The sequence below is a fragment of the Manis pentadactyla genome, chromosome Y (assembly GCF_030020395.1).
Source record: "Manis pentadactyla isolate mManPen7 chromosome Y, mManPen7.hap1, whole genome shotgun sequence".
Taxonomy (NCBI): Eukaryota; Metazoa; Chordata; class Mammalia; order Pholidota; family Manidae; genus Manis; species Manis pentadactyla.
Window position 1 is genome coordinate 5970999 of NC_080039.1, and position 23543 is coordinate 5994541.

At 38.7% G+C, this 23543-nt stretch overlaps 1 protein-coding gene across 1 annotated transcript; it reads left to right on the forward strand.

Moving 5' to 3' along the window:
- The first annotated feature begins 4659 nt into the window (after positions 1-4659).
- On the forward strand, positions 4660-15676 carry LOC130682072 (ATP-dependent RNA helicase DDX3X-like). Its single transcript, XM_057496203.1, has 12 exons — positions 4660-4979; positions 5323-5458; positions 6526-6611; positions 6863-6961; positions 7042-7202; positions 13485-13629; positions 13760-13904; positions 14122-14303; positions 14375-14492; positions 14718-14871; positions 15138-15274; positions 15473-15676. Exons 2-12 carry the CDS (start codon positions 5338-5340, stop codon positions 15550-15552), a joined length of 1428 nt encoding a protein of 475 aa, XP_057352186.1. The 5' UTR covers positions 4660-4979; positions 5323-5337; the 3' UTR covers positions 15553-15676.
- Positions 15677-23543: the final 7867 nt, after the last annotated feature.

Below are 23543 nucleotides of genomic sequence, written 5' to 3' on the forward strand. Positions count from 1 at the left end.
AAATGGACATGTTTACTAAATTTAGGGTTCTTACTGAAAACTCTACCTGCTGCAAATGTTTTGTGGTTTATTCCTTGAGGATCATTTGAAAAAATCCAGTGGTAGTTTTTGAATACAGATAGCTTCATTTTATATATAGGTACGTCTGAAGACATTTAAAAGTGCACTGGAGTCAAATAGAAATATCAAAACTGCTTTTACGAGTCAAATAGAAATATTAAAACTCCTTTTACACTATTTCCATTCACTTAATTTATTTCTTGTAAGAGTAACTAGAACAGTGCTTATGTATTGAAGATGTTCAACTGACTTCTCATATTTATATCGCTGCTGATAAAGTTCCTACCAAGTTGCCTTCTCCAAGTCTTCTAATTGACTAAGTCCTGTTTTCACAGTGCCACTTATTTTCTACAGAGAGCCCATAAGAAGTAGACAAAGCATAATTCAGTGCCTGGAATTTAGTGCTTCAGCCATTATAAAATTTGAAATTTTTTGTCCTAGTATATCTGACCTGTTTCTTACTAATCACGTAGTGTATCTATTCGGTTTTTTTTGTTTCCCTAGGCCACTAACAGTACCTGAGGCTAATTAACCTTTTGTTACACTGGGAATTCCAGAAAGGGTATATTGTCTGGCAATAATACGTATTTTTATTTTACCAACTTTTGTATTATGGTTTGTGAGGTATTTAGGGGTGGGCATAACTAAAATGCTTCCGTAGAGCTACCCTAGCTACTTGCTTACTTCTGAAGGTAAAGATTTGGGAGAGGCACTTGAAATTTCTCTGAGAGAGCAGTCTCAGCTTTTAAGAAGAATTATCTGTGGTCTTTTCAAAATAATCTTATTGGAATAAGCCTAGGTTTTAGGAGTATAGCAAACCATGACACTTGAATGGAATATAAACTGTGTGTTTTATGGTCAATGTAAAAGTACTCATGCAAGTTAACTAAGAGATGGCCCTTTTGAAATGTTTGTTAAGTAACTATTAGTAACTGAACTGAATTTTATATGAGGAACTTTTTCTTAATCCATGTTCCCAAGTTTGCCAGGCTTGTCTCCCACCCGTCAATTTTAGGGTAAGAATTATATTAATTAAGCAATAATTTATTTCTCGGTATTTATTCCCTACTGCAAAACAACTTTTCAAGGAGGCTTTAAAGCTTGCTGTTGTAAGAAGCTGTGTGTTGGATGCTAAAGTGGGCTTTTAATTTTTGTTTTTCTCTTAGAAGGGCGTTATATACCTCCTCACTTAAGGAACAGAGAAGCATCTAAAGGTAGGTGATTGACAGCAAGTTTGTATCCAACTTTTTGTATGTTTAGAGATGAGTTAGCCTAGGGAAAATGAGGTACCTGGGAAGTCTGTACACATTTTCTCTTATTCAAGAACAAGCGTTTCCTAACTTTGAAAAGGTTCATCTAATTTTAAGTAATACAGAGTTACTTCTTTTGACCCACTTTCACTAGTATAATTTTACTGTTAACAGTTCCCACTAGTCTTGGGTTGTACCTGTAAACATTGACAACATGATTGATTTCACTTTGAAAATGTGTGTGTCTCTATTAAATATGTATATTAAAACTGCACATGTATTAAGCCACCTTATTAGAGGTTTATTGTAGTACAGTTAATTGCAGGCATATATAAGCTTGTGCATGCTTAGTAAGTTGGATAGATTGTCTGATCGTAGCTTTTTGCCTGAACTGCTTCATTTGAAAGGTTTGCCTAAAATGTTATGAAAATCCTGAATATATTTTACTGTTTATTTTTAATGTAGAGTGGTGAAAGCTTATTAAATATATTATTGGAATGATTTGGGTGACTGAAATATTTGAAAGAAGGGAAAGGTCTGGAAAAGTATTTAAAGCTTAAAGGGAAGAATAAAGACTGGTAAATAAGTAAGGGTAGGGGAGTGTTTTAGGAAGGGAGAAGATAAACTATAGCTTGAGGTCTGTGGTTTTCCTGAATGAAACTTTTAAGTGTGTGTAGGTCTACCAGAAGGTAACTCAGCTAATGCTGGGTTTTTTTTTTCAAAGTAACTGCAGAGTTATGAAAAGGGTTAATGAGTTCTCCTCAGTGTATCTTGCTGGCATAGCATCCAGAGTATATTGAGTGTTTTGAAAGGGAGTTGTCAGTACCTCCAGGAGTTTTTGGAACAGATCTTAAAAATTCAACAATCACCCTGCTAATGGCTGTGTCTCATCCATCTGGCAAATGGTGGAGCTACAAATTTAATAAAGTGTCTGATTCTCGTCTTTATCAGCTTGTGGTGTAAGTTTACTCTTAACTTTTCAATGTCTGTAGATGAGCCTTAGAGACATGTCCAATTAGGAAATTAGGCAAGGGAGGTATTGAAGTTTTCTTTTTTCCTTGATATACTTGTGTTCTCACCAAGCTTGATCCAGCATTGTTGTACTCTAGTATTTGACAGTAGTTTATGTAAGTATACCTATACAAATAACGTGCACACCAATTGTTACTTTGGTTTTCTAATACTGAAATGGGGAGATGCTTACCAATACCTCATGCAAGGTAAATTGAAAAATAGAGAGATCTTCATGAGAATGGATTGAGGAACCTTTCTGGAAGATCCGAGGGTGTTAAAAGTTTTAACAGATGGACATGTTTACTAAATTTAGGGTTCTTACTGAAAACTCTACCTGCTGCAAATGTTTTGTGGTTTATTCCTTGAGGATCATTTGAAAAAATCCAGTGGTAGTTTTTGAATACAGATAGCTTCATTTTATATATAGGTACGTCTGAAGACATTTAAAAGTGCACTGGAGTCAAATAGAAATATCAAAACTGCTTTTACGAGTCAAATAGAAATATTAAAACTCCTTTTACACTATTTCCATTCACTTAATTTATTTCTTGTAAGAGTAACTAGAACAGTGCTTATGTATTGAAGATGTTCAACTGACTTCTCATATTTATATCGCTGCTGATAAAGTTCCTACCAAGTTGCCTTCTCCAAGTCTTCTAATTGACTAAGTCCTGTTTTCACAGTGCCACTTATTTTCTACAGAGAGCCCATAAGAAGTAGACAAAGCATAATTCAGTGCCTGGAATTTAGTGCTTCAGCCATTATAAAATTTGAAATTTTTTGTCCTAGTATATCTGACCTGTTTCTTACTAATCACGTAGTGTATCTATTCGTTTTTTTTGTTTCCCTAGGCTACTAACAGGACCTGAGGCTAATTAACCTTTTGTTACACTGGGAATTCCAGAAAGGGTATATTGTCTGGCAATAATACGTATTTTTATTTTACCAACTTTTGTATTATGGTTTGTGAGGTATTTAGGGGTGGGCATAACTAAAATGCTTCCGTAGAGCTACCCTAGCTACTTGCTTACTTCTGAAGGTAAAGATTTGGGAGAGGCACTTGAAATTTCTCTGAGAGAGCAGTCTCAGCTTTTAAGAAGAATTATCTGTGGTCTTTTCAAAATAATCTTATTGGAATAAGCCTAGGTTTTAGGAGTATAGCAAACCATGACACTTGAATGGAATATAAACTGTGTGTTTTATGTCAATGTAAAAGTAATATACTTTCGTTACATGTAAACTTAATTTTAAAGGGGGTGTTCATTTAGTACATTGATGTTAAGACCATAAGGTTTCCTTTTTCCCTTCAGTAATTTCTCCTAGAAAAGAGGATTTAAGGCAAGAAAATGACTATTTGCTGGTGAAAACCTACTACCTATATCTTTCAGTTCTCTTTTCCAGTGATTTTCATGAACAATCCATTGACCCTTGGTGTCCTACAGGGATGAAATTTAAAAAGAAGACTGTGAAAACCTCCTTATTTGGAAAGATCAGAATTATGTCATATTTTTTTTCTTTTTCTGTTTGTTTGTTTGGGGGGATTAGATGATAGACACCGGTCAGGTTGGAGTTGTAAAGATAAGGATGCCTACTGCAATTTTGGGTCTCGAGATTCAAGAGAAAAGCCCATTTTCTTCAGTGATCATGGATGTAGATCAACGGGAAGGTAAATTATTGTGTTATTTTGTTGATCTTTAGTCATCCTTAATGGACCATTCTTCTATTGCAAATTTAAGCAAATGTTGGTTTACTATTGTTAGCTCAAAGATCTTTACTGATTTAATATTTTAATTTACATGCACTAGAAATATGCAATTTGATAGTGTTATTTTTATTTGTTTAATCATTTATGGCTTTTTGTGTTGGTTTAAACACTTTTTATGATTGCACAATTTTGATAAACTGATCTTACGAATTTAATATCTGGTTGCCCCTGTATTATTTTTTACAAACAAGACTAAGATTCCTTCTTTTCTTCCTGATCTTCCATTTTTGGGTTTATCAGTTTCAAAATTCAGATGTAAAGTTCATAGTAGTTAAATGTATTGTAGAACTTAATTCTTAGCATGTGAGACTTGTTCTAAGCTGCACAATTGTAGAAAAAGGAAAGAACAATGCTGGTTTTCTAAAGCTGAAAATGTATCCATTATGTATAACCATTGGTTAAGTAGAAGACCTTATTTCACAAATTGAGATGTTAATATTGAATTTTGGCATCTTAAATGTCCTTGTGACCAAAATGTTTAACTAATATATACTTCTAGAAAGATGATAACATGGCTTTGGATAAATGACATATTTTGGCAAATTGCTTGTGGTTAGGTTTGATGATCGTGGACGAAGTGGCTATGATGGTTTTGGCAGTCGTGAAAGGACTGGCTTTAGCAAATTTGAATGCAGTGGACACAGTCGTTGGGGTGACAGATCAGATGAGGATGATTGGTCAAAACCACTTCCACCAAGTGAACGCTTGGAGCAGTAAGTTTATGAAAGGTGTTGATTGTTATGACAACGTACTAGCTAGTATAATATGCATTATAATAATTTGGTTTCAGGGAACTGTTTTCTGGAAGAAACGCTGGGATTAACTTTGAGAAGTATGATGATATACCAGTAGAGGCAACTGGAAATAACTGTCCTCCACATATTGAAAGTGTAAGTTGCTTTGTGTTACTTTTTTAACAATTCTTTATTAAAGTTACTACTGCAAACTTCATTGGATTATGAAAAAGGAGAGACTGATATTTTTTAATGTTACCATTATCAGTAATCTTGAAATAAAAAATGTGTCTAATGAAGAACCAACACTATTTGTACATTAGTCCGCTTTCTTAAAAAATAACATGATGATTTTACCTGAAATGAAAGCAGGTGTAATCTAGTCATGAATAGGTAGGCATTCAGTTGGCTTCTTCCATTCTTGTATTATCAAACAAATTACAATGGATAGTGTATTTCTCATCTTATGTACATTTGATCTGGTTAAATTTCTTTACAGTTCAGTGATGTTGAGATGGGAGAAATTATCATGGGGAACATTGAGCTTACTTGTTACACTCGTCCAACTCCAGTGCAAAAGCATGCCATTCCCATTATAAAAGAAAAAAGAGACTTGATGGCTTGTGCCCAAACAGGTAAGCTCACTTGATGAAGTTTAAAAGTCAGTATCTTACCTAGACTAGCGCTAAAAGTAGTACATTGTGTAGGGGTACCTGAGTACTGTGTTTATTAGCTTGATTTTGAGCTAGGTAAAGGCTAGTTGGTGATGTCTCTTTTTACCTTGTGTCTTTGGATCCTTTGGATGAAATCAGTGTGTCTCATCAGGGTATCTTGGGGAAGTCTGTAACAAATTTTCAGTTTGATACTGCTGCAACAGAAGAAGGGAAGATCCTGTGATCCATAAAAATTAGGTTGGGGAAAAGGAAGAGAGTATTTTGGGAATTGGGGAATGGAGGAGGGCAGGAATAGTAATTTATTCTTAATTTAGGTTGGGTTAAAGATGGCAGAACAGTATTAAAACTTCTGTTTGGATGTATTACAAATTTTGAGTCATTTGAATTTAAAGTTGATGTAAGTTTTCTCAATCTCTGTCATATATGTATTATACGATGTGTATAGTAAGTTTTATAACAGTTAATGCACATTTCACAAACTAACTGCTTCAGGTGTCCACTTGGTGGAGAGGTTTTAACCAACCGTCCTCGTCTGATTTGTCACACTGATTGTGTCCACTGTGTTCATATTTGGCTAACCCAATCATATCACCATGCTTGCCCATCTTTTATACCTAATTGTGGCCTTTAGGTTGACGCCACTGCCTGCTTTCTCAATGAGTTTTCCTGAAACAACTACAGTTTTCCAATGGCAGAGACATACTGGCCCTGAGAACCCTCTTTTGGACTCTTCGGAATTGCTGACTCCTGCTTCACATTCCAACAGTGTATATACCAAAAAAGTATTGAAGTGGAAGTGGATGCAGGATTAAGCAAAATGGTTGTTTCTGTGTAAATTAAAATGCAGAGAATTGAATAGTGCATTGTATAAAATGTTCACAGAAGTTCCTCAGCTGGCACTTTTTGCTTAGCTGTGTAAATATACCATGTTTTCCAGAAAATTAGGCATAGAGTAAAATTTTCGTAGAGTAAAATTTTCTTAACACAAGAGGGTGTTTGGAATACTTCATAAAATGTTTTTCTTACAGGCTCTGGAAAAACAGCAGCATTTCTCTTACCCATCTTAAGTCAGATTTATGCAGATGGTCCAGGCGAGGCTTTGAGGGCTGTGAAGGTAAAGAAATCCTTGTAAGAAGTTTTTTCATTGGAAGACTTACCAAAATATTTGTTGGGACCCTTCTTTCTAAGTGATGCCAAGTGTACTTTATTTTCATTTTTTAAATTTTGTTTTCAGACTGATAATCCAACAGAAAGCCAGTTTTGCATGTAATTTTTAAGTAACAAAGGGAATTTTGATGTCAAGAATTTTTTAAAGAATGAACAAATTTTGGGTCTTTAAGTTTAATTCATAAAATTTCTTTTTAGGAAAATGGAAGGTATGGACGCCGTAAACAATACCCAGTTTCCTTAGTTTTAGCTCCTACAAGAGAACTGGCTGTACAGATCTATGAGGAAGCCAGAAAAGTAAATATGCATTTTACTTATTGTTGCTATTTTTAATTAGTGATACATTTCTGACTACCCAATGAATCCTTTGCTTACAGTTTTCATACCGGTCTAGAGTTCGACCTTGTGTGGTTTATGGTGGTGCTGATATTGGTCAGCAGATTCGAGATTTAGAACGTGGGTGTCACTTGTTAGTTGCCACTCCAGGGCGTCTACTGGATATGATGGAAAGAGGAAAAATTGGATTAGACTTCTGCAAGTAAGTTAATTTCTGTATCTGAGGTGTAGCTTTCTTTTGGTATCGTTAATCTACAATTACATGAGGAATATTATATTGCCTATACTTCCCCCATCACCAGGCCTCCGCCGAAAACCTCATTACAGTCAGTTTCCATCAGCATGTTAAGATGCTGTAGACTCACTACTTCTCTTCTCTGTTGCAAAGCCCTCCTCGTGCCACCACTCCCCGTATCATACATGCAAATCATAATGCCCCTGTCTTTTTTAACCCCCTTATCCCTCCCTTCCCACCCATCCTCCCCAGTCCCTTTCCCTTTGGTAACTGTTAGTCCATTCTTGGGTTCTTGGGGTCTGCTGCTGTTTTGTTCCTTCAGTTTCTTCTTAGCTCTTCTACTCCACATACGAGTGAGATGATTTTGTACTAGTCTTTCTCCTCCTGGCTTATTCCTCTGAACATAATAAACTCTAGCTCCATCCATGCTGTTGGAAATGATAGGATTTGTTTTCTTTTTGCAGCTGGATAATATTCCATTGTGTATATGTACCACTATCTTCTTTATCCATTCATCTCCTGATGGACACTTAGGTTGCTTCCATTTCTTGGCTATTGTGAATAGTGCTGCGATAAACTTAGGGGTGCATATGTCTTTTTCAAACTGGGCTGCTGCATTCTTAGGGTAAATTCCTAGGAGTGGAATTATTGGGTCAAACGGTATTTCTATTTTGAGTTTTTTGAGGAACCTCTGTACTGCTTTCCACATGGTTGAACCTAATTTACATTCCCACCAGCTGTGTAGGAGGGTTCCCCTTTCTCCACAACCCCGCCAACATTTGTTGTCATTTGTTTTTTCGATGCTGGCGATCCATACCGCTGTGAGGTGATATCTCATTGCGGTTTTCATTTGCATTTCTTTCATGACTAGTGATGTGGAGCATCTTTTCATATCTCTGTTGGCCATCTGCGTTTCTTTGGAGAACCCTCTAGTTTAGCTCCTCTGACCATTTTTGGATTAGATTATTTGCTTTTTGTTTGTTGAGGTGCACGAGCTCTTTATATATTTTGGATGTCAACCCTTTAATCGGATCTGTCATTTATGAATATATTCTCCCATACTGTAGGATTCCTTTTTGTTCTATTGATGGTGTCCTTTGCTGTACAGAAGCTTTTCAGCCTGGTATAGTCCCGCTTATTCATCTTTGCTTTTGTTTCCCTTGCCTGGGGAGATACGTGCATGAAGAGGTCTCTATCCGGTTCCGCTGGTCTGTGGGTCTGTTGTGGTGACAGTACCAAATTGTCTTGATTACTGTGGCTTTGAAGTAGAGCTTGAAGTTGGGAAGCAAAATGCCCCCCACTTTATTCTTCCTTTTCAGGACTGCTGAAATGGGGGTTCCATGTGAATTTTAGAGTTGTTCCAGTTTGTTAAAGAACGCTGTAGTATTTTGATATGGAGTGCATTAAATTTGTAGACTGCTTTAATGAGTTTGGCCATTTTGACAATATTCATTCTACCTGGGCAAGAGCATGGGATGAGTTTCCATTTGTTAGTGACCTCAGTTTCTCTTAAGAGTGTCTTGTAGTTTTCAGAATAGAGGTCTTTCACTTCCTTGGTTAGGTTTTATACCTAGGTATTTTATTCTTTTTGATGCAATTGTGAATAGAATTTTTTTCCGATTTCTCTGTCTCCAAGTTCATTGTAAGTGTATAGGAAAGCAGTAGATTTTCTGTGTATTAATTTTGTATCCTGTAACTTTGCTGAATTCAGATATTGGTTCTAGTAGGTTTGGGGTGGAGTATTTAAGTGTTTTTATGTACAATATCATGTCATCTGCAAACAGGACAATTTGATCTGACCTCTTCTTTACCAATCTGGATTCCTTGTATTTCTTTGTTCTGTCTAATTGCTGTGGCTAGGTCCTCCAGTACTATGTCGAATAACAATGGGGAGAGTGGGCATCCCTGTCTTGTTCCCAATCTTAGTAGTAAAGCTTTCAGCTTCTCACCGTTAAGTATGATGTTGGCTGTGGGTTTGTCATATATGGCCTTTATTATGTTGAGGAACTTGCCCTCTCTAGCCATATTGTTGAGAGTTTTTATCGAGAATGGATGTTTAATTTTGTTGAACACTTTCACAGTGTCTGTGGAGATGGTCATCTGGTTTTTGTCTTTCTGTTTGTTGATGTGGTGGATGATGTTGATGGATTTTCGAATGTTGTACCATCCTTCCGTCCCTGGGATGAATCCTACTTGGTCATGGTTTATGATCCTCTTGATGTTTTTTGAATTCTGTTTGCTAATATTTTGTTGAGTATTTTTGCATCTATGTTCGTCAGGGATGTTGGTCTGTAGTTTTCATTTTCTGTGGAGTCTTTGCCTGGTTTTGGTATTAGAGTGATGCTGGCTTCATAGAATGAGTTTGGAAGTTTGCCCGCCTCTTCTATTTTTTGGAAAACTTTAAGGAAAATTGATATTCTGTCTTCTGTGTATGTCTGATAAAATTCTGTGGTAAATCCACCTAGCCCGGGGGTTTTTCTCTTGAGTAGTTTTTTGATTACTGATGCAACTTCGTTGCTAGTAATTGGTGTCTTTAGATTTTCTCTTTCTTTCTTGGTCAGTCTTGGAAGGTTGTATTTTTCTAGGAAGTTGTCCATTTCTTTGAGGTTTCCAGCTTGTTAGCATCCAGATTCTCATAGTATTCTCTAATAATTCTTTGTATTTCGGTGGGGTCCGTCGTGATTTTTCCTTTCCTATTTCTAATTCTGTTGATGTGTGTAGAATCTTCTTTTTCTCTTACTAAGTCGGACTAGGGGCTTATTTCGTTTATTTTCTGAAAGATCCACCTCTTCATTTCATTGATTTTTTCTATTGTTTTATTCTTCTCAATTTTATTTATTTCTACTCTGATTTTTATTATGTCCTTTGTTTTGCTGACTTTGAACTCATTTGTTCTTTTTCCAGTTTCAATAATTGTGACTTTAGACTATTCATTTGGGATTTTTCTTCCTACTTTAAATAGGCCTGTATTTCTATATACTTTCCTCTTAGAACAGCCTTCGCTGTGTCCCGCAAAAGTTGGGGCTTTGTGGTGGTGTTGTCATTTGTCTCCAAATATTGCCTGATCTCTTTTAAATTGGTCATTATCCATTGATTATTTAGGAGCACGTTGTTAAGCCTCCATGTGTTTGTGAGCCTTTTTGCTTTCTTTGTACAATTTATTTCTAGTTTTACACTTTTGCGGCCTGAGAATTTGGTTGGTAAAATCTCTACCTTTTTGAATTTACTGAGGTTCTTTTTGTGGCCTCATACGTGGTCTACTCTGGACAATGCTGCATATGCACTTGAGGAGAGTGTGTATGGGTGTAGAGTTCTATAGAAGTCTGTTAGGTCCTTCTGTTCTAGTGTGTTGTTCAGTACCTCTGTGTCCTTAGTTTCTGTCTGGTGGTGATCTGTCCTTTGGAGTAAGTGGTCTGTTGAAGTCTCCTAAAATGAATGCATTGCATTCTCTTTCCTCCTTTAGTTCTGTTAGTATTTGTTTCCCATATGCTGATACGCCTGTGTTGGGTGCATGTATATTTGTAATGGTTATATCCTCTTGCTGGAATGACCTCATTCTCATTACATAATGTCCTTCTTTATTGCTTTTTACTTTCTCTGTTTTGAAGTCCATTTTGTCTGATACTAGTACTGCAACACCTGCTTTTTTCTCCCAGTTGTTTGCATAAAATATGTTTTTCCATCTCTTGACTTTTAGTCTGTGTATGTCTTTGGGTTTGAGGTGTGTGTCTGTTAAGCAGAATATAGATGGGTCTTGCTTTTTTATCCATTCTGTTACTCTGTGTCCTTTGATTGGTTTATTCAATCTGCTTACATTTATGGTGAATATTGAAAGATATGTATTTATTGGCATTGCAGGCTTTAGATTTGTGTTTACCAAATGTTCAAGGGTAGCGTCTTTACTACCTGTCTTACAAACTTCCTTATTAAGCTATTATACACACAGTCTGATGATGATTTCTCTCCCTTCTTATTCCTCCTCCTCCATTCTTTATATGTTAGGTGTTTTATTCTGTACTCCTTGTGTTTCCTTTGACTGCTTTTGTGCGTAGTTGATTTTATTTTTTGTGTTTAGTTAGTGTTTGGTTGGTGTGCTTTCTTTGCTGTGATTTTATTTTCTGTGGTGACATCTATTTAGCCTTATGAGTGCTCCCATCTAGAGCAGTCCCTCTAAAATACCCTGTAGAGGTGGTTTGTGGGAGGCAAATTCCCTCAACTTTTGCTTTTCCGGAAATTGTTTAATGCGTCCTTCATATTTAAATGATAATTGTGCTTGATACAGTATTCCTTGTTCTAGGCCCTTCTGTATCATTGCATTAAATATATCATGTTGTTATCTTCTGGCCTGTAAGGTTTCTGTTGAGAAGTCTGATGATATCCTGATGGTTTTCCTTTGTAGGTGACCTTTTTTCTCTCTCTGGCTGCCTTTAAAACTCTCGCCTTGTCCTTGGTCAATGCCATTTTAATTATGCGTCTTGGTGTCCTCCTCCCTGGGTCCCTTGTGGTCTTCCAAGGTCTGAGAGACTATTTCCTCCCCCAGTTTTGGGATGTTTTCAGCAGTTATTTCTTCAAAGGCACCTTCTGTCCCTTTTCCTCTCTTCTTCTTTTGGTACCCCTTTAATGTGGATATTGTCCCATTTGGCTTGGTCACACAGTTCTCTGAATGGTCTTTCATTCCTGGAGATCCTTTTATCTCTCTCTGCCTCAGCTTCTCTGTGTTTCTGTTGTCTGCTCTCTGTTCCATTAACGGTCTCTGGCACCCCAGCCAGTCTGCTCTCAAGTCCTTCCAGAGATTGTTTTATTTCTGTATTCTTCCTCCTAACTTGATCCTTTAGCTCTTGCATATTTCTCTGCAGGTCCATCAGCATGGTTATGACGTTAATATTGAATTCTTTTTCAGGGAGTTAGGTTAAATCTATCTCTCCAGGCCCTCTCTCGGGCACCAAGAGTAATTCTGGACTGCACCAAATTCCTCCGCCTTTTCATGGCGGTAGAGGAAGCTGTAGGCAGGTAGCGCTTGTGTCACAAAGTCCTCTCCTGCTTGTTGGTCACCTTGCCCTTCTCCGCTGCCTGTGCCGGTTACCCACACACCAGGAGCAGCTTCTGGTTTTATTTCCTGAGCTGCTGCAGGCGGTGCAGCCATCGGGGCATCCCCGGGCCCTGCGGGGAGAGGCAGGCACACTGGGTGTGCTCTCCTGCGATAACGGCTACCCTTCACACCCTGTCCCAGCTTCCTCTGTCTGTGCCGGGCTGCCACATGCCGTGGAGCCTCTGAGTCTGTCCCCGGTGGCTGTGGAGGAGGCCCTGGGCAGCTGCTGTGGGCGCAGCTACTCTCAGGCTGCTCCCCTGCTGTGGCAGGACCACTCGGGAAGGGTAATTGACAGGAGGCTGTTTAACCACCATGAGGGGCTTCAGAACTGCACTTCTGCTCAGAGTGTTAGTGTTTATGGTGCCTGAAGTTCCCCAGGATACCCAGCTGCTGGTCTGAGTGTGGCTGGATGCTGTGAGGCCTCTTTCTCTTTACGTCTTTCAAAAAGCACTCGCTTTTCTTTTGTCCCTAGGGCACCAGCAGTGGCAACCTGCTCACATGTTTTACTGTTGCGTTTCCCTAATATCCAGCACACCATGTACTGTGTGTCTGTGCTCCCGGTGAGGATGACTAGGGCTTGGTATTTAGCATACCTGGGCTCCCTCACCCTCCTCACTCCAACTCCTCTCCTCCCGCTGGTGGGCGGGGGTTGGTGGAGTGCTCAGCTCCTGCCGGTCCTCAGCTTGTATCTTACCCCCTTCATGAGGCGCTCGGTTCTCGCAGCTGTAGATGTAGCCTTACTGTTTGTTGTACTGTATCTTCTGGCCTCTCTTTTAGGAATAGTTGTATTTGTTGTATTTTCAAAAATATATATGGTTTTGGGAGGAGATTTCTGCTGCCCTTCTGTCGCCACCATCTTGGCCCCTCCTCTGAGATGAAGCTTTTTTAATATTAGTGGTCATTTTGTAGTGATTTATTAGTATTTAGATTAAAACATGAATGATTTTAACTTTCTACATAGTCTTTGAAAAATAACAGTTAGCCTGTATTGGTACAGAGTCAAGTAATAATCTCCTTTGCTTGTGTGACTTAAGTGTATTTCATGTGTTACTTTGTGTAGTAAGAGTGTTGGATAAATGTATCAAGCTTAATTAAAGACACAACTATATTCAACTGTAAGTTTCTCATCAGATCCTAAATTGGGTGTTTTTTTGTAACAGATACGTAGTGTTGGACGAAGCTGATAGAATGCTGGATATGGGATTTGAACCTCAGATACGTCGTATAGTTGAACAAGGCAGTATGCCACGGAAGGGTATTCGCCACACCATGATGTTCAGTGCTACCTTTCCTAAGGGAATACAGGTGTTGTTTTTTTAGAAAAAATACAACTTCCTTTTTTAGAACGTATTTGTTAATAAGTACTTGAGTGTCTTCTGACACTTAAAAAGTTAGAGTAATAATACTTCAGGCTTTTATTTTTCCCTTTTTTCAGTGGCTTGCTCATGATTTCTTGGATGATTATATCTTCCTGACGGTAGGCAGAGTTGGCTCTACGTCTGAAAGCATCACGCAGAAGGTAGTTTGGGTGGAAGAGTCAGACAAACGGTCATTTTTGCTTGACCTCTTAAATGCAGCAGGTAAGGTGAATTATAAGTAGTGTCAGCTAGGTGTAAGAAAGACCAGTTTGGCTCTCCTTAGCCTCTACCTTGTCTTTCACTTACCTTCTTAAGTGTTAAGTTTTTATTAGCTCCATGTGCTTGTTTACCTAGCACAAAATGAAAGCCAGTTAATATTTAGAAAAGGTAATTACACCTGTTGCTGTTAGTAAACAAAATCTTACATACAATTTTTCAGGGAAGGATTCACTGACGTTAGTGTTCGTGCAGACCAAGAAGCGTGCCAGTTCTCTCGAGGATTTCTTATCCTGTGAAGGATATGCTTGTACCAGTATTCATGGAGATCGATCACAGAGGGATAGAGAGGAGGCCCTTCACCAGTTCCGTTCAGGAAAAAGCCCGATTCTAGTGGCTACATCCGTGAGTACATTTTTGTTTTTGGGTTATGCATGTTTGACTATTGCTTTCTTTTAACAAAAGTTATTTTTCAGGTGGCAGCAAGAGGATTAGACATTTCAAATGTGAAACATGTAATCAATTTTGACTTGCCAAGTGATATTGAAGAATATGTACATCGGATTGGTCGTACAGGACGTGTAGGAAACCTTGGTAAAGTGTTTTAGTTTGACACAGAATCTGAAATACTAGAACCTTTATTTTTAAGGGAAGGTTGGACATGACATCAATCAGGTGTCAGATAACAGTTATTTGTATTCCAGTTTAACTTGAATTATAACGTCACATTTTTGAGTTGTGGTTATTCTGCATATAAGTAAAAACACTGAGCAACTTCACAGGAATCCAGGCATTATATACATATTTGGACTCTTGTAGGCCTTGCCACCTCATTCTTTAATGAAAGAAATAGAAATATCACAAAGGATTTGTTGGATCTACTTGTTGAAGCTAAACAAGAAGTGCCATCTTGGTTGGGAAACATGGCTCATGAACACCACTGTAAGGGCAGCAGTCATGGACATTCTAAGAGGTACGGATTGTTTCCAGCCTTCTTATTTTTCTCTATGGGGGTTAAGTAAAATACTGTGCACAATTCGCATACTTGGATAAGGGATGGCCTTAGGAAGGCTGAAGTGGAGTCAAAAATGTTGATGTTAACTGCTCAGGTCTTCAGGAACACTGAGGAATTGACCACATTGGAAACTGGTTTGAAAAATCAGAAATAGTGGGTCTATGGACAGGAATTGTCATTTTATTGAATTTCTTGTTCATTAAAAGAATTCTTCCTTTTAATAGTAGATTCAGTGGAGGATTTGGTGCCAGAGACTATCAACAAAGTAGAGTTTCCACCAGTTCTGCCTTTAGTAGTAGTCATGCAAGCAGCAGCCACAGTGGTGGAGGTGGTGACAGCAGCAGCAGAGGATTTGGTGGAGGTAACATAATTTTTTCCATTTCATATTTTTGGCAAAGACTTCTTTTTTTCAAAGAATAAATTAGTGGAGAAATTTAATTTCTAAAGAACACAAAATCCAATTCTGTAGCTATCTTTTACAACGTTTATATTTAAAGTACTTGAGAAGAAAACTTACTTAAAAGTGCTGGCTGAATTTTTTTTTAATATCTCTTGACAGCTGGTTATGGAGGCTTCTACACTAGTGATGGACATGGAGGAAATTACAGCTTCCAGGGTGTCAGCTGCTGGGGCAATTGAATCTGCTTTACAACAAAGTCATCCTTGTAAACAACCTCATCTGGAAACCACATGTATCTTAGCCAGAACATATCGTGTAGCTTTAAGAACTGCTGTCCAGTTACCAACTGTGATTGTCCTGAAAATTCAACGGAGCTCAAAGACACAAGAAGAAAACAGTAGTCAACAGTCTATTAATAAAGTTGATTTAAAGATTTAATTGATGTAGCTTGGATTAACCCCCCCTCCTGCTTATTCCCACCCCAAACTGCATTTATACTTTTTTGACTAAGGATCGTTTGTTAATTGTGACTTAAACTTAGGACAACTTACTGTTTTGATGTCCTTTTGGCTCACTAATGCCCAAAATGTCAATCGTTCAAATAAAGATACTGAAGTTGGGCTAAAATCAAACCTTGGCACACAGGTCTAATGATGTCACTTAGCAGGAATCATCAATTTGATATAAATGTAAAGGAAAAAACTTGGGCAGTAGCTTGTGTTGAGACATTTTCATAAAGGAAGACTGGGAAGAAGAACATCTTAGTGCTGAATTAGTTCAAAATGTGGCGAATTGTACTAAGTGATTTGCTCACTCTATTCTGGTTTGGCATTTAGAACTTTTGAGCCATTGCAGCTATGTTGAGGTGGCAAGTACAAATGTATCCATATATATTTCAAAACATTCTTCAAGCATTTTGCAAGTAATACAACTCCTCTTGTAACGTTTAGGGTAAAGTCAGGCAAATGTGGGCATACTATTAGGAAAAGTGAAGAGGTTTGATAACAAGTGCTTGGAGGGGATTTCATCTTAATTAGATGTTTTTGATGCTGGCCATGCATGAAATTTAAATAGTAGATGACTGACCCATGGCAATTTACCAGTCCTCTTTATGGGTTAGAATTTAGTCTTTAACGCATGCTAGTGTTGATGTTTCTTGGTCAAGAGGATATAAGCAGGATTATACAGCAGGCTTTAATACAGACTCACATTAGTCTGTTAAAACTGCACTGAAATGTTAAAATGGCTTACTTTTGTAGACTTTGTAGATTAGAGTAATAAACAAATCCTTGAGATCAAAGAGGATGAAAATATGTACTCTACTGCACAAGGTGTCATTTCTCTATACTGCAGTTGTATTCTTAGTTGCATACAATTCCATTATATTTATAGCCTCTTTCCTAACTTGGCCAAAGACAATTGTCCATCCCTAAAAATACCTCTGCCACTTTGAACTCTCTGCTAATTTTGTGTCTGGAATGCAGTAATCTTTACCAGTTAATCTTGATGATGGCATAATGCAAAAACATCATAAAGTGCAGGAGATTTCAAGCATATTGTGCCTTGTAAAACATAAGTAGTATAGGCATTTGTTATGGTGCTATTACACTTAGTGTAGAGGTTTAGACTCTTGTACATTTTCACCATAACTTTCTACAAAGTTCTTACTGCAGTCAGAGAATTTTATATATGTGTCTTGTGTGCGTGTTCTAAAATTCCAATCTTATTCTGTCTCTTGGACATGGTTGAAGGCAGCTTGTTAACTATACATTCTAAAATGTTATTTGGAACCACAGAGTGGTCGTTGAAATCTATTTGCACACAATAGATTTTAGATACTTTTTGTTGCTAGTTTGTGTAATATTCATTGAATATTTTGAAACATAATGTATTTTTTGTAAGCCTAAATGTGTTCTTAGAAAGTTTAGAGAAACTTGACCAGAGGACAGTATGAAAAACACTGGCACTTAAATGTTGAACGTCACTGTATGTGAAAATGTGTTTCAGGGTAGTATGAGCTTTTAATGTTAAGTTTTATTAAGCTTGACTCAGATTAATCATTGGCAGTGTAGCTAGCCAATGATTTCTTGACAATATTTAAGGACAAATGGGCAACTTGAAATTAAAATATGCCAAGGTTTTGATATACTTAAAATATTCATGAAACATTTGTGAACACTGGTGTGAAGTATCCACATTATCAAAAGGTTCTCTTAGTTTTGTTAAGGTATATGTTTGGTTTGGTTTCTAGTAACTAGCATATTTGCAATCCTCAAACATGGTTATCTTTGGTAGTCCCATAATGAGTGAATTTTCCAATGTTCTGTCCACCAGGAATATTTTCACTTTTAACAAATGTGAAACTTAGCAAACTAAAAACAAATGTTGTTGGTAAAACATTTAAACTTTCTAAATGGAGACATTGGACTTCATGTCACTGTAAGATTATTAGTGCTAATTGTATTTGTTTTAGGTGCTACCACTGCATGTGCTGGATTTATTCTGTTTTTATTAAAGTGAAAAGTTGAACTCAGCCTTTTTGTTTTCAATTGTGACTTAATGAGGTAGAAATGAAATTGTACTCTAAACGTGAAGAATTGAAAGTCAGATTTCTTGGTATTATGCCAAAGCTATTTGTGAAATAGTGCTAGCTCATGAAGCCAGAAGCATTTGTGCTCCTTAACGTTTGGGTAAATGATGGTGGAATTTAGGTTGGAATATAGAGAAGAGGATCTTCATTGTAAGTCACAGAAATATGAAAAGCCCATATGTGTAGTGTGTATTCCATGGATCTAGTTAAGGATCAAGAAATAGATGGACCCTGTTAAGTGACAGCAGAAATGGCATAGGTGTCCAGTCTACACAATATCATCTATTTCTGTTCTATGATCATCTATTATTACAACACAGTAATGCAGGCAGCCACTAACAATTAACAGATGAAAGAGCAAATCAGTTAAACATAAATCATAAAAGGCTACAAATCTTTTTTTTTAAGGTAGAGAATCTCAGTGTCCTTTCTGTCCTGATGGAACGAACATCCCATCTCTATAGAGGGCAGGGTGAGCGCATTACGGATAAATGACAGTGTATGGTTGGTTTTTTTGTTAGTACCTTTTTGTAAGTGAAACATTTATATTCTATGTTTTTTCTAAATTTTAGTATCGTTAATCTACAACTATGAGGGACTTGATGTTTAATAGACTCCCTCTATCACCAAGTCCCCCCAATGAACCCCATTACAGTCAGTGTCCAGCATAGTAAGATGCTGTAGAATTACTACTTGTCTTCTCTGTGTTGCGCAGCCCTCCCAGTGCACCCCTGCCAACATAATACGTGCTAATAATAACGACCACTTTCTTTCTTTTCAACATATCCTTCCCTTCAACCCATCACCCCACTCACTTTCCTTTTCATAAGTGTTAGTCCATTCTTGGGTTATATGAGTCTGCTGAATTTTGTGCCTTCGGTTCTTTGCTTGTACATATACTCCACATATGAGTGAAATCATTTGGTACTTGTCTTTCCATGCCTGGTTTATTTCACTTTGCATATACCCTCTAGCACCGTCCAGGTTGTTGGCAAAGATAGGATTTGATTTCTTCTTACGGCTGAATAATATTCCATTGTGTATATGTACCACATCATCTTCATCCATTCATCTACTGATGGACTCTAGGTTGCTTCCATTTCTTGGCTATTGCATATAGTACTGTAATAAACATAGCGGTGTGTATGACATTAAAACTGGGCTTCTGCATTCTTAGGGTAAATTCATAGGAGTGGAATTCCTGGGTCAAATGTTACTACTATCTTGAGTTTTTTTGAGGAACCTCAATACTGCTTTTGACAACGGTTGAACTAATATACAGTCCCACCACCAGCAGTGTAGGAGAGTTCTCCTTTCTCCACTATGTCTCCGTTTGTCTTTTGGATGGCTGTGATCCTTAACAGGTGTGAGCCTATATCTCATTGTGGCTTTAATTTGCATTTCTCGTGACTAGCAATGTACAGCATCTTTTCATGTGTCTCTTGGCCATCTGAATTTCTGTGGAGAACTGTCTGTTCAGCTCCTCTGCCTATGTTTTAATTGGATTATTTGCTTGTTTGTTGAGGTGCATGAACTCTTTATATATTTTGGATGTCAACCCTTTATCGTATCTGTCATTTATGAATATATCCTCCCATAAGGTAGGATGCCTTTTCTATTGGTGCTGTCCTTTGCTGTACAGAAGGTTTTCGGCCTGATGTAGTCCTGCTTGTTCATTTTTGCTTTTGTTTCCCTTGCCCAGGGAGATATGGTCATGAAGAAGTCATTTGTGCTTATGTCCAGGAGATTTTTGCATATGATTTTCTCCAAGAGTTCTATGGTATCATGCTTTACATTCAGGTCTTTGATCCATTTCGAATTTACTTTTGTGTATGGGGTTACACAGTGGTCCGGTTTCATTGTGGCACATGTATCTGTCCAGTTTTGCCAACAGCAGCTGTTGAAGAGGCTGTCATTTCCCCATTGTATGTCCGTGGTTCCTTTCTCGTGTATTAATTGACCATAAATATCTGGACTCTCTTCTGTTTCTTCCATGGTTTCTCTTACTTGTTGTTACTTCTGTGAGATAAAACATTGTCTGGAGTCCCAGCTCTTGGTGTGCAGTGGACAGGGGTCACTTTTTTGTATGGCTTGTGGTGGTCTGATTGTGTGAGCAGTTTGCTTCATCCATGCCTCTGTGATCACACAAGTCACTGCTGGGGTTACTGTGGGTGGGGCTGACCTCCAGTTGGCCTGCAGCAATGGCAGGGACTGCTGCGCAGAGGCATGCAGAACCTGGATCCCCTGGGAAGGAAGGAGCTCCTAGGGCTGGTTCCTACAGGCATCTCCCCAGTTGGGCTGAAACAGCTGAGAAAACGTGGACGTCCTCACTGCCTACCTTGCCCAAAACTCTTGACACTAGTGCTGGGCCAAGTGGGTTGTCTTCTGGCCACCTACAGATTCCGGGCTGTGTTGCAAGCAAGGCGGATGGAACATCTGGGCCTACCGAGAGTTCCTGACCTGTGGGACCTACTTTAGATTGGGGAGGTGTCTGTCACCTCTCTTTCTCATCGTTACCCTTGCCCCCCTGGCACGCCTTCACTGCTGGAAAGTCTTTTCAAACTACCCACCTTGATGTTTTGTCAGGCGCTGGCAGGTCCTGACTGCTTTCCACAACTGGCTGGAATCTCAGCTACCCGGAGCACTCTGCATTTTTGTTGTCCAGCCCCACTAATCACCAGAGTATCGTGTCATGTGGGCTTGTGCTCTTGAAGCAGATATTCAGTGATTTGGGCTCCTTTCCTCTCCCTGCTCTGTTCTTGTTCCTCCCACATGTATGCTGGTGTGGGAGGAGGTCTTAGGTTCTGCTGGGTCTCAGCTTTGCCACTTTACCCTTTCTGTAATGTCTTCTCTTCCCCAGATATAGGTAGTTCTGCACTCTAGGTCATTTTCAGTCTGGTGGTTTTTCACGGTTTATGTTTTTGGGGGAGGGGGATTACACTTTGTCTTAAATTTTCTGCCATCTTTTTCCTTCACTAGAGTCATTATACTGTTAGAGGATAAAGAAGACACTTCAGAAGGGACTGAGCATTGGGGTCTCAGAGTTGGGGTGAGGGGAGATGGCATAGAACTGTGCAGCACAGTAGTAGGAATTAATTTACAGAAGGGGGACAGTAGATGATAAAGAACTGAGAAAAGAAAGGGGAGGGGTATGATTCTGGCTGACATAAGTACCAGACACCTTGGACGTGGGGAGTGTAAGAAATGAACTCCATTGGCACCAGGTGATGAGATAGCAAGGATTGGATTCTGGATAAATTGATTTAGGATTCTTGGTAAAACTGAACAGCCCACAAACAGATGAGCCTAACACTTTACGTCTAGTGGGAAACGAGGAGGGTTTGGTCGAGCATAGAATTTTGTCAGCTATTATGATTTATGCTGGATGTGTATATTTCTGCTGCTTGCATTCTAAAGTGACATTGCTGGATTGTATTTCCTTGTTCTCAGTAGATACTGTTAGTTTCTACACCTACTGTTTTAGAATTCTCCCGCAGCTGTCTGAGGGATGTGATGTATTAACATTAGTTGTATCATTTTTAGTATCTCAGATACGCAAAGGTGTGTATTGAAGTATTTTTAAATGTGTTTTCTTACTAATGAGAGCACTTGAACTATTTTGCTCAGTTCATGTAGTCAGAAAGTAGTTGATCTCATCAGGGAAGTACTGTTACTTAAAGCTAAAGTGACATGATAACTTGTGAATTGTCTTTCCAGAAAAAAGATACGGTAAGAGAAATTTGATGAGCACAACGTTGATAATTTTTTGTTGTTGGTATCGTTCATCTGCAATTACATGAGCAACATTATGGTTACTAGACTCCCCCCATCACCAAGTCCCCCCCACAAACCCCACTACATTCAGTGTCCCTCAGCGTAGGAAGATGCTGTAGAATCACTACTTGTCTTCTCTGTTTTGCACAGCCCTCCACGTACCTCTGTACCCAAATAACACATGCTAATCGTAATGTCCCCTTTCTTTTTGTTTCCCCCTCATCCATCCCTTCCCAACCATTCTCCCCAGTCCCTCTCACTTTCATAACTGTTAGTCCATTCTAGGGTTTTGTGATTCTGCTGCTGTTTTGTTCCTTCAGTATCTTCTTTGTTCATATACTCCACATATGAGTGAAATCATTGAGTACTTCTCTTTCTCCGCCTGGCTTATTCCACTTTGCATAATACCCTCTAGCTCCATCCATGTTGTTCGACATGGTAGGATTTGATTTCTTCTTATGGCTGAATAATATTCCATTGTGTATGTGTACCGCATCTTCTTTATCCATTCATGGGCACTGGGTTGCTTCCATTTCTTGGCTATTGTAAATAGTGCTGTGACAAACATTGGGGTGCATGTGTCTTTTTCAAACAGAGCTGCTGCATTCTTGGTGTATATTCCAAGGAGTGGAATTCCTGGGTCAAATGCTATTTCTAGTTTGAGTTTTTGCGGAACCTCCATACTGCTTTCCACAATGGTTGAACTAATTTACAGTCCCACCACCAGCAGTGTAGGAGGGTTCTCCTTTCTCCACTACCTCGCCGTTTGTCTTTTGGATGGCTGCGATCCTTAACTGGTGTTAGCCGCTATCTTATTGTGGCTTTAGTTGGCATTTCTGTGGTGCCTAGCGATGTGCAGCATATTTTCATGTTTCTGTTGGCCTTCTGAATTTCTTGGAGAACTGTCTGTTCAGCACCTCTGTCCATTTTTTAATTGTTTTATTTGCTTTTGGGTTGTTTTGGTGCATGGGCTCTTTATATATTTTGGATGTCAATCCTCTATTGGATCTGTCATTTATGAATATATCTTCCCATAATGTAGGATGCCATTTCTACTTGTGCTGTCCTTTGCTGTACAGAAGCTTTGTGTCCTGATATAGTCCTGCTTGTTCATTTTTGCTTTCCTTTCTCTTGCCCAGGGAGATATGTTCATGAAGATGTCGCTCATGTTTATGTACAGGAATTTTTTGCATATGATTTTCTCTAAGAGTTTTTTGTATCATGACTTACATTTAGGTCTTTGATCCATTTCGAATTTACTTTTGTATATGGGCTTTCAGAGTGATCTGATTTCATTCCCTCACATATAGCTGTCCAGTTGTTCCCAAAGCAGCTGTTGAAGAGGCTGTCATTACCCAATTGTATGTCTGTGGTTCCTTTATTGCATATTGATTGACCGTATATATCTGGACTCTCTATTCTGTTTCTTCCATGGTTTCTCTTACTTGATGTTACTTCTGTGAGATAAAACATTGTAGAGGAGCCAAGATGGCGGCGTGAGTAGAGCAGTGGAAACCTCCTCCCAAAACCACATATATTTTTGAAAATACAACAAAGACTACTCTTCCTAAAGAAGAGACCAGAAGACACAGGACAACAGCCAGAACACATCCACACCTGCAAGAAACCAGCGCCTCACCGAGGGGGTAAGATATAAGTCGTGGCCTGGTGGGACCCGAGTGCCCCACACCCCAGCTCCCGGTGGGAGGAGAGGAGTTGGAGCGGGGAGGGGGAGGGAGCCCAGTACTGCTAAATAGCCAGCCCTAGCAATCCTCACCAGAGCGCAGACACAGTGCATGCATGGGGTCCTGGATAATAGGGAAACAGGTCAGTAAGACCTGTGAGCGGGTCCCCGCAACCAGCGCC